Source organism: Molothrus aeneus, chromosome 1 (assembly GCF_037042795.1).
Source record: "Molothrus aeneus isolate 106 chromosome 1, BPBGC_Maene_1.0, whole genome shotgun sequence".
Lineage (NCBI taxonomy): Eukaryota > Metazoa > Chordata > Aves > Passeriformes > Icteridae > Molothrus > Molothrus aeneus.
Genome location: NC_089646.1, coordinates 110,965,056 through 110,982,972, shown reverse-complemented (window position 1 = coordinate 110,982,972; position 17,917 = coordinate 110,965,056). Strand labels below are relative to the sequence as shown.

Genomic DNA, 17,917 nt, shown 5'->3' with positions numbered 1-17,917 from the left:
TTATTTTGATGATAATGTAGAGTTCCCTTGAGAAAACCAGCAGACATCACTGAAGTCAGACCAACTCAAAGCAGCAACAGGTGTAGTAATCTAGTGACAGTCTTGTGCACCCTATAAAGTGATTTCTCAAGTTTAAGATGCTGAACTACTGCACATCTTTTTCAAGACTCTAGATTTTGCTTGACATACACAAACCTTCTGGATATTTTCCCAAGATCCTTCTTTTAAATGAAAATGCACATGGCCAAAATTCGATTTTTACCTCTAGTTTATTTTTAAGGGTTGTGGCTGGCACCATGAAGAAGAGATTGACATTGTCAATCTCTTGGATGAGACTGACATCCAAGGGACAACGCCTGGCAGGTCTGCCATGTGGAATGCAAAGCAACACTTTGGTTGAAACAATTAAAACATTGAGGTGTTGTTTTTGATTTCTTTCCCCCAATCGGCTATCCTGATTAATGGGACAGGAAATGCAAAAATTCAATCAAAAAAGGAAACATAGATAAACTGACTGACCCCATTTTAGTCCCACTAGCAAGTGGAAAACTGAAAAAAACCCCACATGCCTGAGTAAGGGCTTAAATATGAAAATATCCAACGTCAAAATTCAATCACTGTTGGTGAGTCATATACTAGGCAAATAGCATTAATCAAGTAATATTCCCACATATCACATGTGGTATAGACTAAGTAGAATTTACTCAAAGCATGATTAAGAGGAAAACCAGTTCTGTGCTGTATGAACTGCCAACATTTAAGTCATCCTGACTGCTACTATACAGCAAAACGAGGTTATAAATTACCTTGTAATGCATAGTGATAAGAAAATAAACTTATTAACCCTAAGATCACAGGTGAAAACCACAGATTCATTTTGCAATGAAGAATAAAGTTTTCCTTAGAAAGCAACCACAGGTTTTCACTCATCTGTTGAAGGGCAACACAGTCCATTATCCCAGAGCTGGTATGGCTGGACCTCCCTGAAACACGAATTTCTGACAAACTCATTGCATCTGCTCAGACTGGAACATTTTCTGTTTTGATGGGGAGGGAACCTCTGAAGAACATCCAGTCCAGAGCTGTACCAGGTTGGTCAGGGCCCAGCTTTAAGCAGGAGCTTGGACTGGTGGAACTTCAGATGTTCCTTCCAAAGGAGCAGGAAGACACTCCTTCAGGAAGGGGTAGACAAAGCCTTTTCAGCCTCTTTGCTAGGTGGGAGAATGCCAGTGTGCAACACACATAGGTGACCAAAAGTACAAGAAACGAGAGGATGTGCAAAGAAAAAGAATGAACGAGGCAATAACTGCTTCTCATTGAAAGCCAGACTAACAACTCTCTGACATGAGAGATGAGAGACAGCGATTGAATTTTAGAGATCATACATCTCCCGCCATGCATTGTTCCACCAAAAGTATATTCTCCCACCAACAAAGTAGGGTCAATGCTATTAGTTTCATTAGTTAGCAGAAATATGTAGGCACTAACTAATTGAAACCTAAAACAGTGAATGTATCTTTTCAATGCTATTAAAATATTTCAGTACACACAAAGGTGAGAGTTTTCATCTATATATTGCTGCAGCATGAGTATATAGAAGATATTTTATATTCTATGTTGGTATTCCGGTGTGGGGACCTACTGATAAAAGCTATCCTTCACAAATTCCAGATTAAACAAGACAAGGTTGTAGGATTAATTTCTCCTTTTGTCATTCTTCTATCTTTAATACAGGACAGGCAAAGCATGCCATCTCCCATGTGTATAAAGTAAGTTCTTGTTTACACAGCAGATCACGAATGTGTTCTTTCTTTGCCCTGCTGGATAAAGAAAGGACAGAGAGATGTTTCCTTTATCCTACTATGAACACTGTCAACAAGAAAAAAGAAGACAGGCACTTCTCATAATCACAAAATTAACAGCAGTGACAATTCTTAACATAACTACTGGAGAGGTGAAAAAAAAAAGGCAAAAAGCATTTCACACCCAGTGACAGAAATATCTTTCAAGTAGCTGTATCAATGCAAGATGTACATAACAACCATGGCTTTGACTGAAGTGCCTCTGGTTGTGCTTGGTTTTCATTATGTACTGTTCAACATTTGTCACTGCAAGGTGCTCAGTAATTAATCACAGAGGCATTGCTAAGCTGTGGCTGTACCATAGCAGCAGGTATGTTTAGTAAAGGCTTTGCTTGGTTTCAAACTGTCTTTTCAGTCTATTTTATTATAACTGAAGAATTCATTTGAAAACCGTTATTTGTTGTAATTTTAAAGTTAATTTCAAATGCTCCAGTGAATACTTGATGGTATTTTCTACAAGGGCTACTGGAATAATACAAATTAAATTAAGGGAGGAAATAGCCTTGAAGGCTTGTTGGGCTTTTAAGGACTTTTTCTCATAGGCACTGTACAGCTGGGAGGTTTAAGAAGCTGCCTGGACAAAGCATTATAAAATACACAGTAGAGAATATTTCTGCATGATTTGGAAACACTAGAAAATCTGTAGTAAGAAATGTTTCTGCATGGTTAGTGGTAAAACCAAGATATGGTCAAACCATATCTTAGACAAAGCTATGATCCAAAGTGGCTGGTGAGCAAATACCGGCCACATTATGCTAAATTACTATGGTAAAATAATAAATTGTCCTACTGCAGCAAAGCTCCAGGAAAATCAGTCACCAACCCCTACCATTCAAGATCTGGGTAAGATATCTTACCCATCTACCTAAAAAATGTTGGTATAACTCCTTGTTGCCAACATCAACAAGGCTGGTGTGAACAGAAGGCTCCTGAAAGAAGACAGTGAAGGAAGGAATATAATGAAACAGATTGTACATTAAACATTTATTCTGGGGTATGAGTGAGTGGGAGCAGAGCTTGGCCAGCAAAAGGCAAACAGAGCCCACAATGAGGCATAAAATCTTAAATATTCTAATGACCCACAGCAATGCCACGCTTTTTTTATCCCTCCACGCTGTTTGTGCAAGAAATCAATATAAAGACACAAAAGATTAAAGTGAGCGCAAATAATTAACAGCATTCATTTCAGCAAGGCCATACAAACCTCTGAGAGCACAAATGGAGCTGGCCTGTGTTGTAGAATCTAGCTCATCGAGTCTGACAGGGCCAGTCAGCTCACTGAGGTCAGCACCGGCAGCCGAGCACAAAAGAGGCTTTTGTAACAGGAGAACAGTACGTTCAACACAAATAATCCTACCTGCCAAAAAAGACATTTCAGCTCAGTACAGTAACAAGGAAAAAGGTGACCACGTTAATTGTCACGGCCAATAAAGACAACAACCTCTGCCAGCTACCAAACAGATGAATAGACTCCATCAGGTTTTCTCAATGACAAAATATTTCGCTTTCAGCGATACACGCACTGCGCTCTTGTTACACTTTGAGATTCCTGGGGAGAAAAAGAAATCTGAATTTGAAGAAAAAGAAATTTAAAAATCTGAACATGCCAGAAGAGAGTGTCTGATGCCACCCAGACTGCATCTCATCTCACTCCTGGCAAACAGGTTACAGGTTTTTCCTTGGTAATAAGCTTGGGCACCCCTTCAGGTGGTCCTACTTTGCTTCAGAGATTATAAAGAGTAGGTGCATGCAATGCTTTGTTCTCCAGAGCAGAGATTTTTGCTTCAGGACACACAGCCTTTTGCACAGCTTTGTACTTCCAGTTCACTTACACTCTGGAAGTGACTGAAGGTGTGAGATGGGAGCCAGCCCTGCCATCACCATACAGAACCAAACTTGAACCTCAAAAAAGAGTGAGTAAAAATGAAAGTAAAGGGAACAACCATTATTTCATGATTATTTCATGGGAGTGAAGGCTCACAGCTAAGACGGTTTAGGAGAGCTTGTAAAAATTCTCTATCTAGGGACATGCAGATTTCTTAATATATTTGAGCCTTCTGTCAGTTCACAAATTTGATTTTCACTGGTCATCAGATTCAACAGTCATCAGAGAAGACTGATAGCAATACTGGTGTATTGGTGGGTATACTGGTAATACTGGTGGGCATACAACAACATCACTGAATTTCTCATTCACTTTCAAAATCAAGCCAAAAATACAGAAAAAGAAACCTTACAAGAAAGTTTAAATTACAACCCCTTTCAAATTTCTCATCCCAAACTTGCAAAGTCTCATCTTCATCTGGTAATGAAAGTGACCTCTCTGGAGGTCACATATTGAGGTGTCAGAGATAAGGCTGCTGTTTCTGTGGGACTCCAGATGCTTCCAAACCACGTGCAAAGCTTACCATTTCCCCAGAGAGCATCCTTGAAGAAGACAAGTTGTGAGCCAGCACTGAGGGCTTCCATGATTTCTGTGCTGAGAACACATGACGCAGTGACTGACACAGTAACAACTTTTGGAATCCCATGAGCCACATTTTGCAGTGTGGAGTCAGTCACAAACAACAGCATTTCTCTTTGATCTATGGGAACACTGTGCTTTGTCTGTGATTAGGAAAAAAATTACACAAATTGGATTGCAATTGTTAGTTTTTTTAGCAGAAGAAAAGACTAAACATCTTCATATTAAAATGACTCATAAAACTGACAGAAATTATTACAGTTAGGGCTTGTACAGGATAATGAGTCAAAGGTTTACTAGAATTTTTTGGTATTCCTTACTTCAGATACAAACCTTAAAATCTCTACCCTAAATTAACTTTCTGAGGTTGACTCTCTGGACTCTTGGCTCTACTTCAGTCAACCATCACGCTTTATGATAATTTTCTTGGACTGTAAATGGGATTTGAAAATATATTTCCTAAAAAAATGTACTATATATATTGTACACATAAAATGATTATTGGATGGTTTTAATAAGACTTACATAATTTTTGTCTTAAAAACAATGGGGAAAGAATATTTCTACTATTAATATTATTCCTCTGTGGGCACAGAGGTACTGTTTCTAGGTACTGTTATTAGATTCCAAAGCATAACCAAACTGCAAAGTGGAGGTTTTTCTTTCAGTTGAACAAATATCCCTAAACATTAAAAAATACATAAAGATAAGGAAGTAGATAACTCCTAAGTAAGGCATATATGAATCTGCAATGACAGTGTAAGTTTTCTGTCCCAGAGAGGTATAAAAAATATCATATCAAAGCGTGTTTCATATTTACCAGTGCAAGGAACTTGCAAGTTTTCGGATTCTAATATTTTAAAATATCTAAGATTAAATAACTTAATCAATTTTAAATGTTTTTCTTACTCTTCTTAATTAGTCTGCTGATCAAAAATTAATGCCTAAAACATTTAATTGAAAATTAAATACTATAATGCCTGGAAAGATGTGGCATTTTTTTCTCAGAGCTGCATGTCTGTGGCAGAAGGTAGCACAACAAACCCCCCAGTATTTTGTCTTTGGTTGAATTATAACTTTGAAACCATCAGCCACACTGAGCCTGTCTTTCTGTCCATGCTCACACTCTTAGAGCAAATGAGGTAATTGTAAATAGTGACTGGAAAAATTCACAGTTCAGATATCACAGTCATGCCTTAATACAGCATATGCTGCCTCTTGCACTGATGTTGTTGTTTTGCCTAGTAACTGCATACATTTGGGCACCTCCTCTGCACAGATACCATTAGGACAGCTTCAGAGAAAGAATTTTTACATCTGTCCCTTGAGAATTACTAACACATTAAAAGCTCTCTTTCAGGAAAATCATCCAAGAAGTAAATAATAATAAAAGCAAAAATCACAAGTTAGTATAAAATCATCATCTTGCTATGTGTGACTATTTGTTCTGAACAGAGAGGAGGACACAACAGACAAATAGCAGCAGGATTGAGTTATAAGGAAGGACAGCTCCTTAACCACAGATGGAATATATTTCCTCATGTTCCTTCTGAACCACAGTTCGGATTCTGACTAATAAAAAAAGTGTATTTCCATTCCTCCTTCACACAAATTAAGTCATATTAATTTAAGCACTTAATGCTGTAGCTACAGAGAGTAAATACTAATTTTTAAGGTATGTCTGAATTAGCTCACATAGCAGATTATTTAATAATAAATCTGCAAAACAAACCAAATCATTGTCCCTTCCTCACTTATTACAACTTGGTGATTTTGCATGTGAACGGTACATCATCTTGGCAAAGGCAGCTGCAGGAAACAAGCTGCTGTTCTTGATCTTCTGGGAGGACAAGGCAAGTGATACACTAGCAGCAGGTAAATACATTCCTCGAGCAGTTAAAGGTAAGGAGAATATCTTCTATTGCTTTCCCATCATTACTTTCAAAAAAATTATGAGCACTCATGTTGTTCACTCATAAAAATTTAGTACTTATACAATTTAGTTCAGTAAGTGAATAGCCATTAAAAAAAGAACCATTAAACATCCTAGGAGCAGGACAAAAAAGCATGGACCTTTTTTTCTGCTATTCAATATTCCATTCTTCAAAACCACATCTGTTCCCGCATGCTTCATCTTTTCTCTAATTCAGTGATGAAGTGCTTTTACATAAGAATACTGATAACACGCATCAGAATTTCAGATGGAGACATTCCTGAATTCAAAAATGTTTGGCAAGGATGCCCCTAGTCTGCAATTTTATTTCATTTTTCACTAGAAGAGGTTTCTTGGAAATAGGAATTACGCACGTATGTGTTCATCTTTCTGCTGGCACACTAAAGATCCCATCCAGCTAGCCCTAATTCCATGTTTGCAAATGCTCTGTCACATTCTCAATTAGCACAGAGAAAACACAAGAGATACCCCTCATCTCAGTAGTTAAAAGTACTCCCTGCCTAAAAACTAAATCATAATTCATGGGCATTTGAAGCAAAAGGGCAAGACCTAAATTAAATTTATGTCTCAAACTTGTGGGAAGCATCTCCAGCTATTTTGCTGGTCGTTCTGGAATTTCTTTGTCTTTGGTTCATATGCTTTGATTCACACTTTGTTTCTTGTGGAGCTGATGGACAATTGCAAATTATTCTCTGCTAGAATTCAGTGCTGGCTGTACTGAGGATCCAGTCGCCAGGAAAAAATAAATAAATCAGCAACAAAAAAATCCCTTTAACTACTAAGGGAGCTAGCAGCAATTTGAAAGAACATTGTAGCATCATTCAGAAACAAATAAAACATAATTGTAAGCTTTCCGGCACAGTATGGATGGCAGATGTATTTACCTAAGAGTTCCTCCCATTTACTACTTAGTGGACCATAAAAGCCAAATTTGCCTGAGGGGCTTCTATGGAAGTCAATGAAAATCACCCACACATTTGCATGAAAAGAGCAAAACTGTATTTTTATATAACCATCATCTGTTCCGCTCTATCCCCCAACACCCAACTGACTGGGAGCTTCTTGCTACGCTCCTAAGGATAGCATTCAGCTATAAATTGAGCCTCAGCTAACTTCCTGTGAGTTCTCTCTCCAGGGTGCAGTACCACCTCTGGTTAGATAGCAATTTATTCAGGAATAATTAGCTTTCCAGACTGAGTGGCATTGAAACCGGTGAGGCAGTTCATTTTACCTTTCTCAAGCGTTTTAGACACGGGGATAATTCTGCCCATACAGCTCTTGAAGATAATCCTGGCATAGGGGTTACCCCTACACAAGATGAATCTTCTTCACATAAACATGATGCTGATTTTATGTTGAATTCATTGCTAAATAAAAAGATTACCTGCAGCCTTTGACAGAGCACTTGGGCCCAGAAGCTACACCGCTCATTGCAACCATCAATCTGAAAAGAGCACAAAATAGGGAATGAGACAACTGTGATACCAGAAATCCAGTGGTAAAAAGTATTTGTTATCTGATTTGTAAAGCAGATTACCCGAAGAATTTCCTTTAGACCATGAACAGCTGGTGGCTGGTACAAATTAGAAATCTGTTCTTCCTCATCCACTTCCACATGCATTTCACCAGACTGAACAGTAAGAATGTAACAGAAGCTGGGAGGAGGAAGATTAGTTGTCATCTATTAAAAAATAAGAAAAAGAAATGTGACCATAAAAAAGGCACTTTAATTCAGCCAGTCAAGTTTTACAATAATAGGCAAGATGAACAAAACAATTTACATTTTAAGATGGATGGGGAAACAAAATTATATGGTTAATAACAAGGACTCTGATGTAGAAGATGAGTTAATAAACCAACAGTCACAAGTTATAAGCGAAATCAGCTTGTGTGTATAATTCTTTCCATAATCTAACTTTGACCCTCATCACTCAAACAACTCATAACTTGGCACACTTGGCAAACACTGTGACTATTTCAAGGTGCTTTCTGTTGTTTTGTGTATCTTTATTACGTGGAAGGAGTGCGTCAATTGGTCTTCTTCTTTTTTTTTTTTTCTTTTTTTTTTTTCTTTCTTTTTCAACATCCATAGCTTTTCTGAGATTTGGGGACTTTTGCATGTGGGTGGGTCTTTGTGATAGTAAACAGCTGCCGAACTTTTAAAGCTGCCAAATTAAATCCAGGACAGCACAAGGAGGAGATAATGAAGAACAGGAATGCAAGAGCTGCAAGAACTGCTCTCTTTGTAGTATGCCAGATTTTTCTTTTCCCCTTAAAAAGTACCATGACGTAACAACTTTATCAATCACCACTTAGAGAGGTCCCAAGCTGGAAAGACTTCTCAGAAAAGAAAAGACAATGCTAGAAGATAATTTGTATTGTAAATATGGTAAAATACTCTTTCAGCAATGTTTGTTGTTAATAAAACATTTAATTTAATAGAAGAAATATGAATATATTAAAGACAGTTGCCCACCCATTAAAAAGAATTTGCTTAAAGAAAAACAAAAGCAAAGGAAGCTGATACCCAAACTGTTTGCTCTGACAGTATTAAAGAAGGCATTTGAATGTACATACAGCTCACAAGAAATCCATTCCACAGGTCCCTTCCCAAAAACATTAACATCCTGCTGGCAATATTATTTATGTACTGATGTATGAAACTTCTTCCACAGAACTGTGCATAAAACTATACTGTTTGTATTAAAAAAAAAATATCTCAACTGAAAGAACTCCACCCAGTCAAAAACCTGGAGCATCAGAATGCAAGTTGTGGTTCTGTGTGGAATTAATTTCTGTTTCAAACCGATGGCAGAAGTGTAAATTACACGATCATGGCAAGTTTCCTCCATTTTTAAATTGCTAATAAAACAGAAAAAAATAAGAAATAGCAACAGTCATAACAACACTAAATGACATTTAAGAGCTTTGCCTCAGCCATAGATATTCCCATTCTGTTGCCCGCACAATTTTAATGCACAAACCCATCCATTCCTCTGAGACTTCCAAAATATTTTGATGAAAGGAAGAGTCAAAGAGAGTACAGCTATTTCACTCAGTTTCAGTCTCAATTTTATTTTTTACTTAGGTCTGATTTTTTTTCTTCAATATAAACCCCAGGACAATGCAAAGAACACGCTACATTGCAGAGGAAAGATTCTTGGACTTTAGAAATAACTAGTAATATACATCTTCAATATTCCCTGGTTTTGAAACTTGTTTATTTCCAGCTCTTTCTTTTTTTTTCCCCCCATATTGATCCTTTGGTCTAAAACCAATTTTTACTACCACTAACTTCTTCCCAAAGAACAGCCTATACAAGAACATCAAGAAAGCCCAAGCTCTTGGCTACCCAGAAGCTTCTCAAAGGGTCTTCTGTCACACCAAAATCATTTGATGTGACAGAACACCTTTTCTAAGACAAAAGCTAATTGAAGTAAAATGACAGATGTGATTTCAGCTTTGCAAATATATAATAACATACTTTAAATCCATTTCTATATACTCCTACCCCCTAAAATCACAGGAACATTCAATTATCTTTAGTATTTACTTTTATGTTCATCTTTCTGACCTCCCATGAAACAAGTATCAGTCAGAGACATCCTAACTAGTAAAGAGACCTGATTCCAGCAGTCACTCTGTCTTCACAGAAGTTAATTTTCTGAAAAGTGCTTTCAAATCTAAAGCTGAAAAGTGCTTTTAAAGAAGGAGTTAACATCCTTGTATATAGATTTCTCAGCAGGCTCCATGACACCTAGTACCTCTTTACTCCTGCAAGGAGAAGAGAGGAAGAATTTGTCTGGACATCTTACCATTCTAGCTCTAGAGGATTAATAAGGGGCTAATTGCATCATTTTGGAAAGATGCTGCTAATCCAGAGGGCTTCAGGTTAGCCTGGGAGGTTGTCAGAATCAGTAAAACAAAACTTGGTAGGTAAAAAGAGGGAGAGAGTATTGATACCCAAAGTAAACATGATTATACCACCACCAAAAATACTAGCTGTGAGTGAAAAAATTCATATCCATAATAACAAAACTTACCATTTCAGAGTCTTGACTTTGTCCAGGAACTTTTACAGGCACTACTGGAGGCCACAGACTGTCTATCAGACTAAACAGTCCTAATGCCCTTCAAAGAGACCAATAAAATCAGGTTTAAAATGTTTTCCACTACCACATATTACATTAAAAAGATTCATTAAGAAATGTAATCTAAACCATTGCAGATTATGAAAACAATTTAAAATCATATTTGTTTTCTGGAAGCTGGTTTTGATTTGGTCTAGTTAAATTTCCATGGCTTCTGCTGCCGGGAGGAGAGGGAGGGAAGGGATGCATCACATCCAGTGACAAGCAAGTCATGTTTAATCCTTTGCCACAAACAGCTTGCTACACGACAGAATTCAGGGGAACTGGGGTAAATTGTAGTTTGGGAAGGACACAGGTATCAGCACAACTTCTTTTAAAAGTAGCTTTTAGCTATTTAACCATTAAAAAGTTTTGCTTCTAACATTTTCATTTCTACTGGGGTGTTTTTGGGGGGTTGCTCTGTGCGTGTGCTTTTTGCTGGGTTTTTTGTTGTTGACAGCTGATTGTAAGTGCTTTCAGGAAAGCCAGCAATTATCAGATAGAGAGAAAAAACAGGCAAGATTTTGTTAAGTACCATGTGCAGAGAACAATCTCCTTCCTACACAGCTGCTCACTCAGTTATGGTTTGTATTTAATAATTTTGCAAGTTTCACACTTTTGATTTAAAAAACAAGCATAAAATTAACAGTCCATCACATTAAGGTAAGATGTTGACCACTCTTTAGCAATCCAAGCTGTACTTTGCAGCAGTTCAGTGGCTGCCTTGTGAGTTGATGGAAGATCTTTGCTGGACAGACAGGAGTAGCTGAGGGAGAGGAAATAGCAACAGATAGCTAACTTGGAGAGAAATATATTTCTGAGTTAAAGCTCTGAATTATCTTGTCCCAGTTCTCTGTTCTGTGAGTTGAAGCACAGAGATCTGGATTTTAACCCCCCACTGCCTCCAAGTTGTCTGTTTGTCCAATTACGAAAACCACTATTTCTGAAACAACTCTAAAAAATGAAGTCCAAAACTTGTTAAAAGAAATAATAGCTTCTAAACCCAACTGTTTAGAAGGAAACCACATACCCTGTTTACAGGGCTGAAGCACGTTGCAATATGCTGCTTCTCTTCAAGGGATCATAGAAACTTTCCTTTTAAAGTTCTGCTTTTAGCTCACTTCTGCTTAAGCTTATTTATTTCTGCATTTCCTTAGTCCTTCTCTGGATCCTTAGATTTTGGGTGTCTACTGTGAGCTTCTCAGCATGTTTTTTTCACTGCCTGTGATTCAGTGTTAACAGTGATGCCTTTGCAAGAAGTTTTATGGCTGTAAATCTCAGAGGAAATCTTTGGGAATACAACTTGAGGCTCACGATTCAGGCAACAAGCTGGCAGACTGAAAAGACATTGGTACCTGTAGTTGTGTTCTCCACATGAATGAAAATACTAGAGACACAAAATGCTGCTTTTTTACAGAATTGGACTTCCTGACTTAAAAAGCATCATCCCCAAGTCTGTGAAAGGAGAGAGACTGGGGTAGTTTTGGTGTTTGTGGAGGTTTTTTTAATTTTAGTTTGGGGTTTTTGTTTGGTTTTGTTTTTTAACAGTGATGTCATTACAGCACACAAAGCAATATTCCCTAGGTATTACAGATACTTTACAGCAAACTGAACACTTCTTGAATCATTGACTGGGGCAAGATTTTCTGGTTTGTATTGTACAGAATGATATCTGACACAAGGAAGGCCAAAGCCCAGAGGAACCAACTGGTCTTGCTAACTGGGAGATGGAAAAGGAGAGCTACAAAACAAGAACAGAGCCTCCTGTCCAGCTCAGGCAGTTCCATAAATGGCCTTCCTCACACAATCCACAGCACAAGGTCAGAGCACAGATAGGAACATACCACAAACTGTGCACAGAGACTGCACATTTATCAACTTAGAGCAACTAAGCCATGCTGTTTGTTGCATGTTCACATCTCCACCCAGACTGATCCCTCATGTGCATTTTAAAGTGTTCACAAAGGACATGAAGTTGTCCTTTCTTCTTTAGCTCACTCCTGACTTGCCATCCTGTGTCAGAATATCTAACACATGTGGTACACTTCCTTCTATTCTTTGGGCCCTTTTGGAGCAGGTCATCTACTGCTTGAACTAGGAGCACTTAATTAATAGTAAATGACAGGATTTGTTTGCAAGCAGGCCGAGGATCAGTGCTGGGTGGGGCAAGACTCCTGAACATCTTGGCCCCATCATTTCTTTGACACCAGTCAGGCCAAGGGCAAAGACAAACCAAAGGATTAGCAAGTTCCAAATCACATCCTGCTGTGATCCTTGTCTGTGAGCTGGGATGTTCTCTCCTGGGACTCTCAGTCCATCAGTCAGTGTCCCTGGTGGGGAGCTCCCTGCCTGCTCCACCCACTTATACATCTACAGCAAAGTTAACTCCCTCCTTACACTTAGGGGCTTCAACTTAGCAGAAGGGAAAATAAAGTGGGGCCACTGACAGTGGAGAAATGACAAAGACATTGCGTCCTCCTCTGCAGAAGATCATTATTCCTCGCAGAAAGAATAAAATTAATTCCCTTCACTGGCCAAGTAACACTCAAACTCCAGTTCAATCTGATTTGAACAATGGGTGCAGTTTATTCAATGTGTGGAGCCTTCTTCAGCTCTAGAGTCAGGACAAGAGATGAACAGCTGGCTCTGTGCTGCAGCAAAGGGGCATGGTTAGCTCCCATGTGCATATGGAGCCTCTCTGGATACATACGACAAAATAAAAATATTTAAACTCAGTGAGTTTAATTACTTTGGAAAAAAAATCACAAAAGGACAGACTTCTAAGAAAGGAAAAGCAGAGTAAAAAGTGAGAAGAAACAGGCTCAAGGATCAAAAAGAAAAATGAACATGTAAAGTATTTTGAATAACTTTTTTTTTTTTTACTTCAGAGACTAGGGCTCTTTTGTAGTACTCTATAACTTTGAAAAAAAAAGATTGAATCTATATCAGGAAAAGGATAAAATCATCTATAAGGTTCTAAATGACAGATTCAACTCTCTACTTTCCATGCTAGGCTCAACTCTGTGTTTGGTAAAACAAATTTTGTCCCATCCCAAATATGTGTATTTCCACTGTTAAACACCAACACAATAAGACTACCAGTAACTCCAGTGGAGTGTTACAGTAAAGATTTCCACAGAAATTTGGACTTGTGACGGGTAGGTTTGCCTCTCTTCTATAAACCCACATCTTCAAACTTTGCTTATATATAAAATCAGATTTTATATATGTGTGTGTATACAATTTTATATATGTGTGTGTATATAATAAGCAAAACTGGGGGTTTTTGTGTCCTTAATTATTTTTACTAGCCAATGTCCTCAAAAGACATCTCTCTTAACCTTTCCTTGCTAGACTTCAGTATATCTTTTCTCTGTATCCATAAATGCAAACTGCCTCCTGTGTACCCAGACATCAGGCAGAGAATTTTAAAGATCTAATACTGTTAAACAGGCTAAATGCATGACTGATACACCAGTATTTACACTATCAGAACATCTCTAATCCTGTGGAAATTCCATTTATTTCATACTACAAGCTGTATTTCAAAAGTCAAACAACTCCGATTTTTCAAAACTGCATTTCACTGATTCTGACCTGACAACTTATTTCATAACCTAATAAGAAGATTTTGTTTATTTCTCTCAAAAGCATGAAGTTTCAGATACAGTTCTGGTCCAAGAACTTTGTGTCTGCCATGCCTGATCTAACTTTTAACATACAGCTTATAGTTTGGGGGATTTTTCAACTTTAATAATCATAGCAGTCTCAGGCAAAAAATACTAGAGGGAGAAAATACCAGCAGTATTGAGAAAAGAAGGCATATAAACAGGGAAAAAAGGAGCACTATGTAAGGTTTATAGCAAGGAACAGAAAGATGCTAGGATTCTCTTCCAACATCTTCCACAGTTCTGCTCCGAGGACTCGGGACTTGGAACTTCTCTGCTTCCTTCTCTCCTACTTCTTAAACTTTTTGTCTAAACCAAACCAGTTTTCTTTGGCAGTGTCAGTCTCAATTATTAAGAATTCAAAAATAAAGCAACTCCTAGCCTTCTCTGCAAAACGAAGAAATTCCTTAATAATCACCTAGACTGCATAAACTTCAACTGTCAAGGGACAAGAAATCCAAACATAAAGCTGACACTGTAGGCTTCCTCCCTTTAACTGACCTAGTAAGATCTTGCAGTGCACAAACTATGCAACACCACATTTTCTTAGTTTTGAGTAATAAAAGCAACAAAATCACAAAGTAAAAATCTGAGCCTACTAAACCAGCATCTTTGTCAAAGTATGAACAGGGAGGAATGGCTGCTGACCTCTTTTTTCCCCCCAGGTTTTGTGTAGATATATGGAATCATATAGTTGAATGATTTACATACTTTAGTAAGTCATATTTCTACAGTATATTAGAAATTACACATACTACATGAAGTCACTGAAATTATAACATAAAAGCACTTTTGATTCAATATGGATATCCCTATATTATTCTCCAATGCTGATTACTGAATAGATTAATGACACAAGCACTAAGATACAAGCAGCAGTCCGTGTTTATTAAAGAATAGAAAATTCAGGAAATAAAAAACTTCATTTCTGATACAAAAGCAGCCATAGAAATGAATATAAAAATAACGCATATAGTCAAAACGTCAATGTGATTACTGAAATTGTGCTTTAAATGAAACTCAACTTTTAACCACAGAAATTACTGAAATGTTTCAGGACCTCAGAACCCAGAGACGTGGGTGGATCTTGCAGATGGCAGTCTTTTTGGAGGAGGGAAAACCAAAGGAAGGAAGTTCTGACCTCCTTGCTTTGCGGAGAGTTCTTACTATTACATTTCCTGCCAATGGCTAGCAGTTGAAGCACTCACTTGTGCAGCACTTAGCAGTGGTCCTCTCTTCTGAGGGCAAAACAAAATGAAGAGAAAGTATAAAGTGAAGAGTAAAGGGGAAAAAATGAGAGAAATTGAGGTCAGAGAAGTATGCGATTCTAATAAAAAGGGAAAAAAATTAGAAAAGAATGAAAACCCTCAAGCACAATAGTGACCACTACAAACATACAGGGAGATTTCACATTTCAGTGCCTAACATTTGAAAGTTCAAAATGACAAACAACAGAAGCCAGCTTTATTTGAAAATGCAGAAATTTCTCAGAAAAACATAACACTGGTTGATGAGCTCAATATTCAGAGCCTGTTTACTGCAGAGGAAAATGCAACAGATAATACAGCCTGCCATGAATTAAATGTTGGCTCAAAAGTCAAAGCTTATGAGTTGATGTATCCTTCAAAGTGTTTTAGCCTATCCAACACCAGTGTAGATTTTAGCATTCTACATGCAGCAGTTGCCTCCTCTTTTGAAGATTATTAACAATTTTTTCAATTTAGGGACAAAATTTGTACTGACACCCTGTGTTCTTCCTCCCCCATCCATTTTAAAATTGCTGTTATCTTTCTGCTCTACTGCAGAGAAACTCTTCATATTTCTAACACATAAGAAAGCATAAAGAGAAGAAGCAGGTACCTCTGTTATACTCAGCAGTAAAACAACTCACTGGTAGAAAAATCAGGTGAAAAGACCCAAATTGTCAAAATCCAAATTATTACTCTGTGTGGAACTCCAGGTAGGGCTAAAAAAAATATCTTTTTTTTGTCGATAAAGACAGGTCTCTAACTCCAAAGATTATCTCAGATCATTGAAATTAATTTCCAGTAGGAAGCAGGAACCATGACAATTTACAGGTTATTTACTCCTGAGGCATTTTAGTGAGTGCTCAGCCCCTGAGCATTCATTTAGTTCCTGGTTATACCTGACACACCTGAAACATGCCTGGGACCTATCAAAAAACCAGGGGGGTTGCATGTGCTGCATATGGATTCTTAACCAGCATTCCTGCCTCTAGCAGCACACCCCCAAAATCTCACTTCCTCAAGGGACTGAATTTAAGACTGACACATGAGACAGTGGGAGGGTGAGGGTGAGAACAAGAGCCTCTAAGGAAACAACACCACCAGCAGCCTTTCAATGAATATTTTTCAGTCTTCTCCCTTTAAACCACTGTACTTCTTTTCTTCTTTTTTTGCTGATTCTGAGCATGCAGTCCAAGGAATAGTTGTAGGAAAGGCTAGGTGGCAAGTATGGATGAGAGGGTGAAGAGAAAAGCTGTCAGGAAACAGATAGTGAACCACACAAGTTCAGTCAGTTGCCACACTCCAGCTTCCTACTTTACCCAGCAGCCTCACAAACAGAGTAGAAGAACTGCTGGAAATCAGGCACTGAACGAGCAACTTTTGCATGACTCAGCCATGTCCCTCTGTCTTACAGGATTGCCAGAAACTGGGCTGCAAAGGGAAACACCACTTCCTTCACTGCACTGCAAAGGGAAGGATTTCTTGCAGGGATGGTTTAGGGGAGTGTGCTTTATGTGGGGTAAGGGTCTGGCTCTGAAAAGTACCTAAACCAGTAAAAGACCTTCAAATGATCTCAACAAGACCCTACTATTCGTCAAAGCATATTGAAAACCAATATTCAACATTAAAAGTGTTTCTCTCAATGTAAGGTTACATTATCATTCCAATTTTTCACAGAGCTGATCTCTGTCAAGACAGGACATGGTTGTGTAAATTCTTATCCCACTTTTCTCTTGGAACACAAGTGTTTTCTTATCAGAGAAGAAATGTGTTTAGTTTCTTTAGCACTCCTTAACAGTACAGGTTCATTCCAAAGATCAAGTAATGTGTTCAGCTGGGTTTCCCCTGGGTGTAAAAAACCCTTTATCATAGGTGTTTAGCCCTTGAAATGAAACTTCAGCTTACAACATTGATTTTAAAATTGCATTTACTGGAATGATGTCAAATAGTACTTCAAATTAAATACTTGAGGATGGATGACCGCCTGGAAAATTTTTTGAACAGTAACAGTGGTCCATTGATGCAAAACTCTTGAGAAGCTCTTGTATCTATTAGCAAATGTCCTCTGTCTCACAGAGGGACTGAGGAAGCACTCTGTCTCTGATTACAATCCATGTGACTGTGGGACAACATGAACATATGGGATCTTATTAGCCATTCCTGGCTTTCTCCAGATCATGTGCTTCAAAGGCACACACAAAAAAAGTCATTACTTTTCCCTTGTATTTCCTACATTTTCTTCCCTTTTATCCACTTTAAAAGCCACTGTCAGACTCCCGGAACAAACAGTTTCAAAGCCATCTCCTTCCAAAAAGTAATTGGCATTCTCAAAAAAAAAAAAAAAAAAGAAAAGTCAGCATTCTTTCTTGCAGGGCAGACCACATAGTTCTCACTCACTCATGTGCTGCAAGCCAAGGTTGGGCACTCACAGGCATAACCCATCATGTGCTTGGATACACCAGTGGCTCTGGAAATCCATTTATCCAGTGGCAATGAGTTCTACAGCTTAATTACACTCTCTGAGAGTAAGTACTCCCTCATATTAATTTCAGCAATGGCTTTGTTGTGGTTTCCATCACACCTAGAATGTGT

General features: G+C 38.1%; 1 protein-coding gene across 1 annotated transcript in view; it reads right to left on the bottom strand.

Annotated features, from left to right (window-relative positions):
• SPIDR (scaffold protein involved in DNA repair) overlaps positions 1-17,917 on the bottom strand; it is a 200,099-nt gene that overhangs the window by 7,762 nt on the left and 174,420 nt on the right. The window contains exons 13-17 of the mRNA XM_066547116.1: positions 10,324-10,411; positions 7,818-7,961; positions 7,665-7,724; positions 4,271-4,469; positions 3,067-3,219 (exon numbers count right to left, since the gene is read on the bottom strand). Of these exons, the coding sequence (XP_066403213.1) occupies positions 3,067-3,219; positions 4,271-4,469; positions 7,665-7,724; positions 7,818-7,961; positions 10,324-10,411 (644 nt within the window). The remainder of the gene's footprint in view (positions 1-3,066; positions 3,220-4,270; positions 4,470-7,664; positions 7,725-7,817; positions 7,962-10,323; positions 10,412-17,917) is intronic.